This window comes from Macrobrachium nipponense, chromosome 1, assembly GCF_015104395.2.
Source record: "Macrobrachium nipponense isolate FS-2020 chromosome 1, ASM1510439v2, whole genome shotgun sequence".
Classification (NCBI taxonomy): Eukaryota; Metazoa; Arthropoda; class Malacostraca; order Decapoda; family Palaemonidae; genus Macrobrachium; species Macrobrachium nipponense.
Genome location: NC_087200.1, coordinates 160,611,744 through 160,628,962, shown reverse-complemented (window position 1 = coordinate 160,628,962; position 17,219 = coordinate 160,611,744). Strand labels below are relative to the sequence as shown.

Genomic DNA, 17,219 nt, shown 5'->3' with positions numbered 1-17,219 from the left:
AATGCAAATTTAATCTTTTGTCGTAAAACAATTGACCAAGTATTTACTTTTTTTATTTTACTTGGTGGTACTATCCACATTCGGTTTCCTGTTATACACCACTAAAGTTACCAAGCTGTATTTTGTTTTAATTACTATACTACTACATATAATATTGATGTTTTAATTACTACATATACATACAATATGTATAGTATAAAATTGCAGTATGGTTAGAAGAGTTTACTTGTAAATTGTGCTATAGAAAGAATATTGTATTTAAAGAGGAAATTTTGCATTATGTTGATTTTATCTTGTAAATTGTGCTACAGCAGGAATATTGTATTTAAAGATGAAATTTTGTATTATGTTGATTTTATCATGATAGTTCTTATCATTATAGTTCCATTCAAATTAACACTTAAGTTTTTTTTATATTTGGGAACGTGCCAGTCACTTTCAGGATTTGATTAAAATGCTTTTGTTCATACACGGAACAAACCTTCGGTCTTAACAATAAGACTATCTTCTAGTGCCAGCTGGAAACAGGTTAAAACAATCAAAGAATATAAAGCAAGGATCTGTGGTATCTGGCAACTTGTACATATGCCAGGTGGAAGTTGGTCACCAACCGGGCTTGGAACCTCAGGACATGTCAGTCTTTCTTTGACCACCTTTGAGGAGAGTGGTTCTTGCTTTTGCACTCTCCTTCCCAAGCTGGTTTCTTTGTTAGCCCATGAGGCTGTTGACAGTCGCAGACGTGAGGTGGTTTGGGTCCGTGGAAGAGATTCTCTGCCTTGTACGGCCTCTTTGCCTTTGCGTAATGGGAAGGCCAGCCTTTCTCCTGTGTCCAAGAAGCCTAGGCTTTCTAGTTCTCATTCCCCAAGGAGTTCTTGCTTGTGTTGTTCACCTTCCAGACTTGGGGACCTTGATTATTCTCATCTTGGCCAACCTTGATTATTCTCATCTTGGCCAATCTCCATCACCAGGACATTCTCGTACATAGTTCTTTACCCCTTAGATGCTGACCCCTTGGTATGGGTAGGGGGCTTATAGACCAGCAGCTGGGTCCTGATGTCTGGTGGGAATGCTTTCTCACTGTCCTTGGGATCCAGCTGTTGGTCAAACAAATCTAGTCGGCCTTTTCCTCTTGCTGTAAATTTTTTCTATTTTTCTTCCTCCTATTTAGGTGTGGATTTTGTGTTGATGACTTTAAGCTTGTTTCTGGTTATGATTTGACTTGTGTTTTGGCTTTGATAGAAGGTGAGGATGGACGGCACGCCACCTCACCTGTAGAACTTGAGTACCCGACGTGGTTGAGCGAGGGGAAATCGTCATGTTAAACCCTGCCCTTGGTGCTGGGTCATGATCTCGACAGACGTCATGATGCCTTATCGCTGAGGGCGAGGTGTATATCCAGGTAATATCTCTAGGGCAGCCTTGTCAAAGGGATGACCCCGCCCTCTAATTGTGGCTCCATGGTGTGTATGTTTTGTTTGTTTGTTTGTTTGCATGGTGTTTTTACGCTGCATGGAACCAGTGGTTATTCAGCAACAAGACCAACGGTTTTACGCGACTTCCGAACCACATCGAGAGTGAACTTCTATCACCAGAAATACACATCTCTAAAACCTCAATGGAATGACCGAGAATCAAACTCACGGCCACCGAGGTCGCAGGCCAAGACCATATCAATCACACCACTGAGGCGCTTCCATGGTGGGTATGGGGGTTACCCAGACAAATTATATCTTTACGTTTTTATGGTGACCCCCCCTTATTTGACCCTGATATGAAAATGGACTTGGCAACAGATAATTCAGGTTTGAACATCGTTACGATGATCCTTTTTCTTCTCCTGTTTTGGAAAGAAATAAAAATGCAAAACTAAAATCAAGGAACTTAAACATTCAGAGGAGTAATAAAGGAAAAATGGAGATTCTTCCTGGTATGTAAGAATTAGTTTCATACAATAAGTTCAAAGTTCTTTGGCTCGAAGATGATGTATTGCAGAATATCAGTGTAGAGATAACAATGTACGTGACTATGAGCCAAAAATTCATCCACAGAATGATGGAACCCTATTAGTTGAAGTCTCCTCGCCTGAACAAAGTGAGAAATTGCTTAAGATGAATACTTTAGTAGGGCAAAAAGTTGTTTTCCTCATCCTATTCATAACCAAAGTCGAGGAGTTATATACACTCCTGAATTGCTTGTATTGGACATGAAGAAATTCAGCAGGAATTAGAGGAACAGAATGTGGCAAAGGTGGTTAGAATGAGAAAAAAGGTTGGTGGGGATCAAATTGTTCCCCTGGCAATGCTAATCCTCACTTTTAACACCCATAAATTGATCAGGATGGCTGAACTTCAGTGTCAGGCCATACATACCATCACCTTGTGAGATGTTACCACTGCCAGATATTTGGTCATTTGATCCAGAAATGCAAAGAAAATAAATGAAGAACCTACTTTATGTTGTAATTGTGGCAAAGAAGTATATGGACCACGCAATGAGCCATCCGTCTTGTATTAATTGTGGAGAAAATCATCCTGCCTCCTCAAAAAGTTCCGTGAAATTTATTTTAGAGAAGGAAGTGCAAACAATTAAAGTTATGGAAAAGATTTCTTTTAAAGAAGCCAGAAAGAAAGTACTTGAATTTAAAATACGACCGGTAGTTACATTTTCCTCAGTAATTAAGAAGCCACAGTCCAGTGTACAAGTGCCAGCTATTCATGCAGTGCAACAGCAATCATCTGCTGAAGTCACAAAGTCAATCCAGGCTGAGACAACACCACATGGAGAGGAGCATGGTAATGATTAACCTAAAGCATTGGATTAAAAAGCACGATGCCCTTAAATAATCAAATTAGCACATCACCAAAAATAAAGGTTCTTAAATCATGTACAGCAGAGATGCCAAAAGGAATGCAGTCAACTACATCTAATGGAACTTGGGCCAGACCAGATCATAAGAAAAGAGTCAGAACACCAGAAAAAAGAAGATAAAAGTAAAAATAAAGTGAAAAGTGATGACCTCTCAGAAATCCATTGTTCTCCAAGTGATATCCCCTAGTTAAAATGTGTAAAAGATAGTAATTAACTATCAACACTAATGGATCGCAGGCTTTCAATATTGCAGTGGAACTGTCAGGGGAGATAAGCCAAATATGAAACTATACCAATATGCATTGCCCTGCAAGAGACTATGCTTGGACCAAAAAATCATATGTCCTAAAGAATATATCTTTTATCATTCTGATTATGATGAGCAAGTAGGGATTCATGGTAGAAGTGATGTTACCTAATTAGGCGAGATACAGCTCGCAAAAAATATCCACTGCAAACAGACTTACAAGTGGTTGCTGTTCAGATTTTCTCAAAAAGAAATATACGTACCTTATGTTCACTGTGTTTACCTCCAAATAGAACCTATCATAATCTGACTCAAGAATTATATGGATTAATGAATCGGCTTCCAAGGCCTTTTCTTATTGTTGGTGAATTTTAATGGAAGACACCCCCTTGTGGGGTAATGTAATTATATCAATTCTAGCAGAAATATTTATAATTTTTATTGAAGACCAAGAGCTTGTAATCCTTAATTCTGGAGAACCAACACATTTTCATATTCAAACTCAGACCTTTTCTGTGATAGATTTATCAGTACATGTGCAGTCTTGATTACCTTGATTTTTCTTGGAGTGCAATGAGTGAAGGATTAGGAAGTGAACATTTTCCAATCTTTAATAATGTAGTAGGTGAAATTGCTACACCAAGCTCACCGTGTTGGACATTGGATAAAGCCAACTGGGCATCATTCAAAACCCTAACGTTTTTAAAAATGGATATTAAAGATTTTCAGTCCCTGGATGATGCTCTGGACCTTTGTAAACTACTTATTGATGATGCCCAGAAGACAATTCCTTGTACAACTGGAAAATTTAAAAGAGAGCCAGTTCCTTGGTGAAACCGATGTCAAATAGCTCGTAAAGTAATGTGAGCAGCTCTACGCGCTACTGCAGGAATATATTTTTATATTATTTAATCTTATTTATTTAAGAAGGCACAAGCCAGATTCTGATACCAAGTAAAACAAGCCAAACATCAGTCATGGGTAGATTATATCTCAAAAACTAATTGGAAAACCCCTTTACATGAAGTCTGGAATAAAATAAAAAAAAATTAGTGGCAAATATGTACTCACACCTCCAATTGTGTTATTAGTAAATGGAAACATGGTTGCCAGTCCGGAGCATTTTGCTAATCGTTTCGTCTAAAAACCCAAATTCACGTTATGAGGAATGTATTTAAAAGGAAAATGAAAGTCTCTACTTTTCGTCCATGAAAAGTGAATCATATAACCAGGATTTATCTGACTTGTCATTATGTAATGAATCTGCTCCTGGTGCAGATGACATAACCTTTTCAATAAAAAAATTTGCCAGTGGGAACACAAGTTTTTGCTCAGTATCATCAGTAAAATATAAAAAGAAAATGCATTTCCAGCTTTGTGGGACAGCTATTTATAGGGTTTTTGAAGCCTCAGAATGATGGTACTATTCACTCTAGTTATCGCCCTGTTGCTCTAACATCATGCACGTGTAAGTTGATGGAAAAAATGGTCAATGTGCAACTTAAATGGATCTTGGAATAGAAGAGCCTTATAACTCCAGCCCAATGTGGTTTTCATCTTGTACTGACATCTTGGTGTATCTAGAAAATTCAGTATGCAAGGATTTCATCTCCAGGAAACATCCTGTATCAGTTTTCTTTGACCTGGAGAAAGCTTATTATACAACCTGGAGATATGGTATTTTGAACACACTCCATGATTATGAATTCCGAGGAGAATTACCATTATTCATCCAAGCTTTCCTAAAAATATCAAAGGTTCAAGGTTAATGTTGGAAACTTTTTCATCCCAGAGGGGAACTGAGTGTGACACTGATTGCTTTGTCCATTAATGGGTGTTGCTTCTGTGATTCCTAAAGCTATATTATGCTTTCCTTATTTGTTGATGACCTCTCTTTATCTTTTGCAGCCTCACGAATGGCAGTGGCTAAGAGAAAAATGCACTTGCTATTAACCAAATTGTCGAATGGGCAGAAAAAAGGGATTTTAAATTCTCTATGTCAAAAGCTGTAGCTGTACATTTCTGCCACATTAAAGGTATATATCCTGATCCTAACCTCTACATACATGATCATAGGATATCATGTAAGGAAGAGAGAGAAATTATTTTGGGATTATTGTTCGACAAAAGAATGACTAGCGCCTCACGTAAAAGGTTGAAAGTTAGGTTTATGCAAGCTTTGAATGTATTAGGAGAGCTTTCCTATATGTCTTGGGGAGCAGATAGGAATATCATAATGATCCTCTACAAAACCATAGTGGCATCAAAATTAGCATATGGTTGTGAGGTATATTCTTTAGCCTCGAAATCAAAACTTAAGTATTTTAGATTTGATACACAATGGTGATAAGGATTGCGAGTGGTGCCTTTAAATAGTCTCCAATCCCAAGCCTTTTGGTAGATGCGGGGCAACTGCCTTTGGATTCATGTTGTTAGATATCACTTGTTTGATAATGGCATAGAATCCAGAGGATTCCTGATTCAATAACTTACCAAGCAGTTTTTAATGATAAATATTTTAGCCTTTATGAACATAATCCATATTATCCAAACCCTTTGGATACAGTTTTAAAAATTTTAGAAGATTATTCCAAAGGTCAAAGTCTGGCCATTTAAGTAATCTGTTGTGCCCCCTTGGAAGCTTCCTTCTGTGGAGCACTGCAGGTGCTTCACTGATAGCAAGGAAGAAGTGAATGTTGAGATGCTGGGCATCTTTTTAGAACATTTGGTGGACCATGATGGTTCAGTCTTAGTTTTTACAGATGGATCCAAGTCTGAAACAGGCATTGGCTATGGAGTTGTATTTCCCAAATTTAATAAGAGTGGAAGGCTGCCAGATTGAGTGTTATGCAATAACACGTTCTTCTTCATACCATGGTTGTCGTCGTCAAAACGTAAACAAACCATCCGAGCTGTGACTTCCCGGAATGATAAAACAACTATGCTTTGTAACACAAAGAAACCAGTGGGTCGTGCTTGCATGTGTTTAATGCTGCTGCAAGAATTAAAAAAGAAAAAAGTCTTTGGGTTTGGTCCTGGTTGAAAAGACGTGAAAAATTTTATTTTAACAAATAAGCTAGGGCTAGCCTAGATAGGCTCTTCGTAACCTTGTGTACACAACCACAGTCAGACTATATTATAAACTGAGCTAGAGAAACACTGCAAAAATTTAAAGATTTTTGTTTATATTTGCTAATGCAAACAAACAAAAAATGAGAGCAGACCTAGGCTATATAACAATTTGATATTCACGATATAGCATGCTTATCTATATAAAGATCAGCAAGTTCAGGAAAGTTTTCCCTGAGTTGCATGGTGATCTCTTGGTAATTTTTATAATTTAAGACCTTTTTTCATAAAATTCTCATGCTTATGGTCCCATAAGCATCGTCTCTCCCCCATATCTTCGACCAAAAACTGTTCTGGCAGTCTTGTCCACTGTACCAAGAACTCCATCTTGCATCTGGTGACTTACCCAATGGCACAGGAGAGGGAGAGGCGCCTAACCTACACACGATCCTCTTTACCTCTACCCATGGGGCCCCTTCTTAAATTAAAGGGATTGGAGTGACCTAGGCTGGGACGAGCAGGCAGGCCTTGCCAAAACCAAACTCCTTGATGGCCTACCAGGCGACAATCTTCGTGACTGCTGCTGGGCAGGGGGAGAAGGAGGAGCCGGATGTCTCCGAGAATGAGACTCCGACTTAGACACAGCCTGGTGCATTAAAATGTCCTTGGTGTCAGCCCAGCGCCAGTCTATCACATCCCCAAGCTCGGCCCGAGGGAACAAAAATTGTGATTCCAAAACATCTCCATTCCTCAATGCCAGCAAGGACTCAGGGTCAACTGATCTTTCCATCCTGGATAAAGCTGTGAATCTTCTAATCAGGAGATGGTTAGCCCATAAATTAACACTGAGGTGAGCTAGATATGAAAACTCCTTACTTACGGACTACAACAAACTGGTAAGAGAGGAAGCACTCACCAACCCCTCTGGGGACCTGTCAGAAGCCATCTTGGCAATGACCATAGACTAGAAGTCCAGCCAAGAAACCAACTGCAACATGGAGGCTGCCGTAGACTCCAGCGCTGAGGCATCCTGTCTGGAGACAAGGATGGAGCCACCAACCTCACCTGCTCCAAAGTCAATCCCAGCTTCAGACGAATGACGTCCAGGTTAAGATGACGCGACATCAAAAAAGCAGAGTTCGTAGCGTAGTACTTCCTATGCCTTGTGAGAGGTAGGGTTAGCAGCTTGGCAGAGCCCCTAGAGCAAAGCGAAACCGTCCCGATCTGAAACAGAGGCATTAACCTTATGCAAGACCAGCTGGACGTGCCCCCGACAAGGGAAGTTGAAACGATGACTAGGGATCCTGTGTAGCTTCCAGCAAGGCTTCCAAGCAGGAAGGAGTGTAAGACGACCGAGCCTGAGTCTTACTATCCAAACTGTTGAATCCACGAATGAGATTGACAACTTCTGTAAAGGAAGACAAAAACTCTTGCATGTCTCCCTGCTCCGGCAACGGAGGCCAATGACGGGTTTGCAGGCCTTACTTGTTTACATTCATGAAAGACCCAGCAGCCAAACAGCCCAAAACACCAACTAACCTGTCTGGGCTGGATCCAAGCACAAACTCTTGCGACGAACCAACCACAACACTAGGGACATCACTACTTACTCTCCCAACAGACAACTCTCTAACATGGCCGCGAATGGGCACAGGCATGGCAGGCGTACGCACATGTGTCGGTGAGGAATCCTGAACACTTGAGATAGAATGAGAATCCCTTGGAGTCAAATTCCTGGAATTACCAGGGAGAAGGGCAGGCAAACACTCCTGCTGCACCAACTCTGCCCTCACAACCTTCGACCTCTTGACAGGTGCCTTGAGATCCTTACGGCAACGAATAGGCCCTGGAGAAGGAGAAGTGGGAGTACCTGCAACATGGGCACGAATGAGGAAGGTTGCAACATGCTCACAACTCAACACAGAGGACGAAGCAGCCACAGTAGATTGCACAGGGGAAGGGACACTTAACACTCTCAGGAACACGGGCGTGTTGCTCCTCACTCGCAGGCAAAAAAAGGGCAGGGAGAAGGAGAGGAAGACAGGACGTGCTGGTTCCTTACACAATCTCTTCGCAGGAGGTGGGGGGATGATGCAACATGCTTGCTTCCAGTCCTCCCAGCTTACATGGCAGCCAACTTATCTTCTAAAACAGACTCCAATCTCTAAGAACTGCCTGGCATAAAGCCTCAGATGGATCAGCAAGAGAAGGGTCCGATGACATGGAAGGGAGATGCAGCGAACTGGATGGTAGAAATGACGTCACGGTAGCAAATGATGATGACACAGACAAGCAAGGCAGTGCAGTGGAGATGACTGGGAGTGACGTCATCGATGGAAGTGATGTCATGAGCGGCGATGACGTCACGGCTTCCCCTCGAACCGAATGGGAAGCAGACGCCACTGGTGGAGGGATACAAAATGACTGACCCCTTAATGTCACTAGCAGGGCTGATGCTACGGCTTCCCTCTGACTCGAAGAAGTGGCAGTTGTCACTGGCGAAGCAATACAAAATGGCTGAACTCTGCTACCCACAAAGACGAGGCCAGGAGGGGGGGAAGGCCCTGGACAGCATGAAGAGAGGGGTAGCGAGCATCCATGAAGTGCGTCAGCAAACTCTCCAAGGACAGTGGAACCCGTAGCCCAAGCGTCCCCCAAAGTGCTACCATTATGGACGCTTCCAACACTGAAATAAAAGGCAATGATGAAAAAGCCTCCTCCCTCTCGGGAATCAAATGAACTCCCGAAGAAGGAGCGACTCTACATAAATCAGCCTGAGGGCCTCCCGATACTTCCAACAACGAATTGATGGAAGAAAAGGAAGGGGACAAAGGGACACTAGTATGGGGTGTGACAGCAGCAGGAGATGAAGCATCGGGAAGAGGAGAAGAAAAAACCCTCTCAAGAAGGAAGAATAGAAAGCCTATGATGCTCCCTCTTACTATAAAATAACTTCCACTGCTCTCTAGGCCACACATGGCCTTCCGTGCAAGGATTCGTTATTGTACAAACGTTAGAGCGACACCTACTGCAAGTAATGTGGGGGTCGGTCGCAGCCGAAGCCAAAAAACAAGAACACGGAAAACCTTGAGTTCCGGGGCACACTCGTTGATGAGGCAGAGATGGAGCAGAAGAAGCCATAATAACAGCACACACTAAAAACACAAGTGAAGCGGGCAATGAACCGAGTAAAGGCTGAGAGAGGTCAACCACAACTCTCATCCAGGTGGTTAAAAAAAAAAAAAAAGACTGACACGGTGGTGTGGGTGTGTGGTCCTTGACCATTCTTCACCCAATATACACATGCGTTACCAGATCTCACAAGATTCCTTGCTTTCATCTGTGATTTAACCGGATCCAGCTAGGTACTAGAAATGATCCTATTGTTAAGACTGAAGGTTTGTTCGTGTATGAACAAATGAAGTGCACATAGTAATCCTATTTATATAGGGTCGAATCTGTATCTCTAGGAAAGTTAAAATTTAGCTAAATTTACATGTTTGACCTCACAGTTTTTGCATTTCTATACCAGACATACAAAAAGTGTTAACCTAAGCCAACCAGGGGAAAGGGTATGCATACACTAACCCCCTAGACCCCATACCTCTTTGTCTTTCTAATGAGGGTAAAGCATAGGAATTTTGGGTGATGTAGGAAAAAGCTGCTAAAAAATAATGGGTTTATTCATTAAATCATTTTTCTTTATACTGTAACAATTAAAGCACATTCTTTGAGGTTTTATTTACTTTCTGTGATATTGACTTTATACTTACCTCTGTCTGCACCATTGCAGGACGTTGTGCACGAAGATTGCGGACGGTCTGGAACATGTCAACAACTCCCTCGTACTGCATGCGCTCAAGAACTTGACTCAGCGTAATAAATACTCCAGTGCGACCAACACCCGCGCTAGAAATTCAGAATAACAATTGTAATGCTCTCCTGTCATATGACTTTACTTCCATTCAGCTATGAATCACAATTATCAATAGGACCCCTCATTAAACTTCCCAGAGACAACAAATTCTCCTACTCGATGAATTAATAAACCTTAGACATTTATAATTAATAGTATACTATTAAATAGAATAAACACTGAAAGGCACAATACATTTCACTTCCCTTAATTAATTACTAATGGAAAGAAAATTCTTAAGTTGTAAAGAATTGTTGGACTGTTCAATTTTATGATTTTTTATTCAAAAATCTATATACTACTGTAAAGACTTATAAACTGCAAAATACATTGTGATACTAATACGTATATAAAAGAAGGGACTATGGGTAACCTTAACATAATGAGAAAAGCTGGGTAAAGCTCTGGAGACACCCAGTTAGATAATCTTAAATTTGTGACATTAAAGAATAACCTAATGCTCAATAACACTGGGTCACTATTGTGAGAGACAAAACATCGAGGAAAAGATATTAAAAGCAAAATCATAACTGTCAAGGTAAAAGGGTACTCAATTCAACTGCAATGATACTGATAACTAAGAATAGAAAAGTTGAAACACATAATCAACTTAGCTTTGTAAAACAAGGTAATAAAGTGAGGCAAGAAAGATGAGGAAATATATAATAATTTGATTAAGAACATGAGGTATGAAAGGGTCAATAAAGTAAAAATTAAAGAAAAATATTAAAACATATTGAAGAACTCGTATTTTTCCCAGGTTAAAAAACCTTTGCTTCTTAAGTAGAGATTTACTCTTTAGGTGGAAGGATTTTCCTGCAAGTAGCTGAAGCCACATCCACATAGAAGACTTGTGTCGGCAGGCAACCTGTCTGACTATACTCTGACTATACTAAGTAATGGGATCCCAAAAGTAACAGAAACCAAACTTTGCATGTACGGTGACCTGGTGCTCTATGTGGTAAAGGAAGGAGGAGAAACACACACTCCAATAAACTAAGTTTACAAGTATACATGCTAAAACAATTTGTGATTACACAACCTGCTTAGCATCAAAAGTCATAAGAAGGAAGTGTCTGAGGACCTGTGAGTATCATCTCATCACTTAGACAGAATGATGTAATGGTGGTCTGTCTACACCAGATTACTTCTTGGAAAAATTGTAAAGTTCTTACAGAAATCAAGGCATAAGCCCATACCCCTGACTTTATGAGCTCTCAAACAAGATGGGAGATATAGCGCATCCAAAGATGAACAAACACCCTCTTGATGACTTCACAAAGCCACAAGGAGATAGCATTTTTAGACACCACCTTATTTCTTCCAGTGCTAATGAGGTCTCTTACATTTTAAGAGATCATTCAAGTAGTAACCTTTCAAGACAGGGCACAGACACACCTTGTCCAGATTCACACTAAAAAAATCCCACAAGGATGGAACCAAGAAAGGAAAGAATTTATTACGTATAAGAAATGGATGGGTTCTGAGTTTTGGCTAGAAACTAAGTACAGTAATGAAAGAGAACAAGAGCTTGGGCCAGCCCAGAATGCCAGACAAAAAAGGAATACCACAGTCTGAAATGTCCTATTCTGAAGGTGAAGTTCTTTATAACGGCAGAACAATTCAAAATTTCTCATTAGCACAGACAATTCCACCATAGTAGAGAGATTCAATCCCTACTGTTTGAACACTAGTGACATTACCAAACAGTAGTCTTTCTCAATACATTAGATGACTCAGGATACATTAGATGACCTTTACTAGTGCAGATGAAGGAGGTGAACTGACTTCTAGTACCTCTGAGTATTTGATTGCCATAGAGTGGGCCATGGAAGAGGGAGGAGTCTCAATTAGCAGGGATAATACTGTATATCTGCATACCATTTGGCATGCAGCCACAGAGGAGCCACCAGAGTCATTCATAGGCTCAAATTGACAAACTGAAAGGTGAAAATGTGTACACATCCAGATTGTCCCAGTGATTTTGGGATGCATCTTCCATCACTGTCCAAATACCTGGAATTGAAGAGCAACAGATCAGGTAGAGGAGGACTTCAGATCCTGGACAATCTTTTTGCTACCTGGAGATGCAAGACCACTTTGTACTTATCACCTGGCCTTGGCAACTGAGCTGGTCCACTAGCACATTTCAAATGTGCCTGACTGACAGCTATACTACTTAATTGAGAACTGACAACTAGCGGATTTTCACAGCTAGGTGTCAGAGAGAATTGTTCACCCTTGCTTCTTGACAAAGGAAACAACATTGTGCTGTTGCTCATTAACCCCACAGAGTGATCCCAAGATTGTAAGCTATACAGCTAACATACCTTTAAGTACTGAAATGAAAGGGCAATAGTTTCTTTGTTTACCACCTAGAGATGAAGTGCTCTTTCAGGTGAGCCCCCACCCTCCCCACATATCTGGAGGAGAGAACCGTGGAACTCATTACCACCACCAGATTTCCCTGACCTTTTGTTTCAGTGAAACAATATCTAAGGGAGAATGAAGGTGAGAAAACCAAAGCGTTTTCAGTTCCCATTAACAAGACTGTAGATCATAGTTATACCTTGAGGAATAAAATTTTCTGGAGCCAATAAATGACCGAGAGTCAACTCCTAGAACTGTGCTGGTGGCTTCTGTTGAGACAAGCATTTGTATATTAATTCCTTAACTTTACTGTATGGGGGTTTGCTGGGAAGGCTTTCATCTTCACAGAGTACCGGGGAATGCCCAGATACCTTTTCTATTGCTAAGGAATGCTTATTGCAATTTTTATATTTTGCATAGGTTCAGAACACTATTTTTGGCTAGCATCACATTGCTAAAATTAACCAATCAATGAGGTACCACCACAAACAAACACCCCTCAAATGGGCTCTAGCTTAAACCAAACTGAATATACTCATGACAATTTAAGGAGTTCTAGACAAGCTGAAGCAGAGCATTCTTGAACTGGGAACTGGAGGACAATCTTTCCACAGACAAAATGTAGATATTTCTTTTTATGGATGAATGGGTACCTGAAAATATGCATCACAATCTTACTCTAGAGCTAACACATAGTTGGGTGTTACCAACTTGAAATCAGTTTATTGTGCATACACATTCATGATAGAGAGCAGTTGATTACAGATCTCCATACTTTGGTCATTTTCTCCACTCAGAATAATCAGCTATAGAAGTCTGGTGATGGACAGTTCACCACCTCTACAGCATCTCTCTCCAACATGGCCTTAACAAACTCTACCAATGCAATGCCTTTCTGCGAATATATATATGGTATGCAGAGTACTAAACTCGGGGGGGTGGGGGGGGCAGTCCTTCAAAGGGCACACAGCCATTCCTTGATCTGCTGCTTCTACCATAGCTTGGCCTTTAGCCTAAATTCAATTCAATTTAAATATTGAATGACTGTAGCTTGGCCTTTAGCCTAAATTCAATTCAATTTAAATATTGAATGACTGAATGTGCCCCAGTGCTTGGCTTCTATAGCCATAATTTCATGATTCATTCACTCATGAGATTACAAATGACAGCTGATGAGAACTACGGTGTCCAGCAACTGAAACAGGCCCAAAATTTCATAGACAGAAATGTTTGGACTAGTGATGTGAAACATGAGCAATTCATTAGAAACGTAGATATGGAAGCAGCAAAATGAAGGCCAGTAGGAGAGCAAAGAATATGACTGAAAACAGGGCACAAATGGAAGACCAAGGCCAGATGGAAACATTCCCAGTATTCATGACACGAGAAATTCACATCCTACCCCTTAATAAAAAAAAATCTAGTAAAACTTTGATGATGAAGAATTTTACCAAAAGAAATTAATTAAAACATGAATACTTTGTGTAAAACCAAAGCCCCTACTGCATTATAGTTTTCATATTTTTTATAGTTTGCATTAATTACCATTTAATGTACGTCTCTTGACCAATACCTATACAAATTTCAAATAACACTATGAAGGTTGTAAACATAATTTAATGTTATCCATTTTCTTTCCTTTGCTCCTGCTTAAAGGTCCACTTCACTTACCTACAATGTACAGTAATGGGGCCATCTTGTCCAAATTGTTCCTTGGTCTTATGCACTTGTCCAATAAAGTCAATAAACCCTTCACCAGACTTTGGCACACCCTGGCAATTAAAATTTCAGTAATTTAGCTGCTCAGCAATACTATTCCTTACATATTTCTTAAATCATATTTCCTTCAAAGATGATAAACGTGTATGCATGGCAAGATAAAAGAAGTGCTTTACAAAAATGTAGTACAACCTACCTGTTCAGGCCATTCAATGAACTGGAACTGTCTTATGGTACGAGACTGGCCATCTCGTGCATCAGTCACCTATTGAGAAAATGAACAGTTTCTTTGGAATTTCATACAAATGTGCCTGATATTCTTAGTTTGCCTGTTATAATTATTAAATACAGCATACTAATTTATAAAACTGATAGCCAAATAATACAATACTACAAAGAATCTTGAAATTCAAAGAAAATCTTGAAAATGTTAAACTGGCAAATGAAATATCAACTTAGTACTATGTCTCTCAAAATTCAAATCAATGAAAAGTTTTCTCAAAATTCACCAGCATAATATTTCTGTTATTATAACAAATTAAGTTAAAATAACTAGTGTAAATGGATAATCACACTGCTGCAGATTGCAGCCTATTGTGGTCCTACTAATAGCCAATAACCTATGTGTGTAGAAGACCATAAATTATGTTAATTTTCTCTGTAAAAGAAAGAGAATTTTAGATGCATAGGTACAGTAAATAATAAAATGCAAACATATTTTGTGGTGCAACTTAAAAGAAAGTTACTGAAATTTTGTTGACAAATAAATTCACACAGGCATATTCCCAATCACATGGTGTGTTATTAATAAAATTTTGATTAAGTTTAAGAAATAGCTGGCCAATTGTAAGTCTTTAATAATTTACATGGTACAAGTAGGACTGCAGATCATTATGTTTGGGTGTGTTACATTAAAAATATAAATAATACTTTCCTTATCATATTTCCATTACAATTTTACACACACATTTATGAGTATGAATACTTTTTGAATTATATTAACAAATGTTGCCAGTTAACAAGGGTTGTTGGCTTGTTGTATTACCCAGCCTAGTGATAAGTAAAATCATATTTTTCCTTACATATCGATTCATTTATAGAGTACAAAGTGACTACAACACAAAAAAGTGATTAAACTTTTAGGCTGATGTTGGAAGTAAATATCAGCAAAACATGAATACATAATGGTTTAACCATTGATAATGGGAATTAAAGTTTTTAATCATATGCCTTTATTCAAAACATGACAACCATGTGAATAAAGAAACCATTGTACTACTTAAAAAAATTTTTTTCAGTAAATGACACTTGCATTATTACCATTCTGTCTAGCAATTGTGAGTTAATTCTTTTGTTGTTAATTCATTTTATACCTGGAAAGAACAATGACTCTCAGCTCCTGCTACAGAGCCACAAAAATGAAAAGGGTGCTCTTAATTCTTGTGATATGTTTCATCTGAGTTCAAGGTTCCAGAAAATAAGGTTCTTGTATCAGCAATAATCATAACACAAATCCCAAATCAGGCTATTTTGAAATTAATTTTGAACACAAGACCCTTGAAGGTGAACGAATAAATAATTTATTAATAAGTTAAACACATGTCCAGTACAATATTATGTATTTTAAGAAGACCTTAAAAATGCTTATTTTGTATCACTGATAAAAACCCTACAAATCTCATACATGTAGTATATTACTATAAGTTTGGTTATCTGCTGCTTAGTAGATAGAAATTTTACTTCTTATATAGGTAAATGTGAGAAAGAATACTGAAGTATCTGGCTGATTTACCTTAAACTCCCTGAGAATATACTGAGGCATATTATATTCAGCTATTGGATCCACCACATAAAACTGATAGCGCTGAGATCGTTCGTTTGGCCAATACTGATAACATTTTTCCTGAAAAAAATAAATGTCTAGTAATACTGAGCAGCACACTAAGAAATATATACCATACATTTGTTATGAACACTAAATCATCAGAGGCACTGAATGAAGATTAACTGGTAAATACTGCCTCAAATTCAAGTAAATGTTGAATAATTAACTTGCCAAGGAAGTTATTTGTTTTATGCCTCAATGTATTTAACAGAGCTGCACAAAATTTGGAGTGGATTATTATGTATTTTCACCAAAAAGTGGGCTGTATGCCTTGCAAAAACCAGCTGGATTTTGAGGGAGATACTAACTTTTGGGAAGATGTGACATTTTTAGGGAGGTAGATTCCTCCACTTTGTTTTTTATGTTCTAGACTTAAGAAACCAAAACCCATGTGCACCACTGTTCTTGAGCGTGGTACATAAATTTATTTATTACTTGTGACTTGCACCAAATTATTAGATTTTGCATTTAATGGCAGTTTAGGTTATTTGGGAGGTGGATTGCTCATCCTTTGTTTGAGGTCTGAATGTTAAGGGATAAATTAGCATATTCAAACATAGCTCTTCACAATTCTCTTTTGAAAAAAAAAAATATTACTATAAGCAGTAAATACAACTTTGGTAGTTTACTCAACCTTGGAATAATAAGTTACCACTTTCACTGAAAATTCATACTTCTTAATAAATGCATCTAGTACTAATAAACAAATAAGTAATTAGTATGATATTTTTATAGTCTTGTAAAACTGAACCAAGCTATGATAGTAAAGACCTGTGGAGCTGAACCAAGCTAGGAGAGTAAAGATGAAACAATGCTAAATTACGGAAACAAACACAGGTAAGTAATTAACCCAATTTAGATTATACAAATGAATGAATGAATCTTCATTGCCATTATTCAAAATAGTATTTATAAATATGTATACTACTTAAAAATTACTCAAAAATACTACAATTTCTCATTTGAAATGGCACTGAAAGAAAATTAATAGGATTGCATTACTGTGACACTTATCTGTGTAAACTTCCCATTAGATCACACTGAGATGAAGTGAAATCTAAAATTTAAACTCATTAATTTCATGACTTTCATACATATTTCTTTTCATACAAAGGAATAGCTTCTCAAATTGGAAAATATCTAAA

General features: G+C 38.7%; 1 protein-coding gene and 1 long non-coding RNA gene across 2 annotated transcripts in view; one reads left to right on the top strand and one right to left on the bottom strand.

The window, feature by feature from the left end:
- LOC135219791 (uncharacterized) overlaps positions 1-10,115 on the top strand; it is a 79,568-nt gene extending 69,453 nt beyond the window's left edge. Inside the window, exon 3 of the long non-coding RNA XR_010315510.1 lies at positions 9,978-10,115. This is a non-coding gene — a long non-coding RNA (uncharacterized LOC135219791). The remainder of the gene's footprint in view (positions 1-9,977) is intronic.
- Positions 1-17,219, bottom strand: part of LOC135219790 (tyrosine-protein phosphatase Lar-like) — a 1,028,451-nt gene that overhangs the window by 4,479 nt on the left and 1,006,753 nt on the right. Inside the window, 4 exon segments of the mRNA XM_064256864.1 lie at positions 9,958-10,093; positions 14,142-14,242; positions 14,386-14,454; positions 15,982-16,092. Of these exon segments, the coding sequence (XP_064112934.1) occupies positions 9,958-10,093; positions 14,142-14,242; positions 14,386-14,454; positions 15,982-16,092 (417 nt within the window).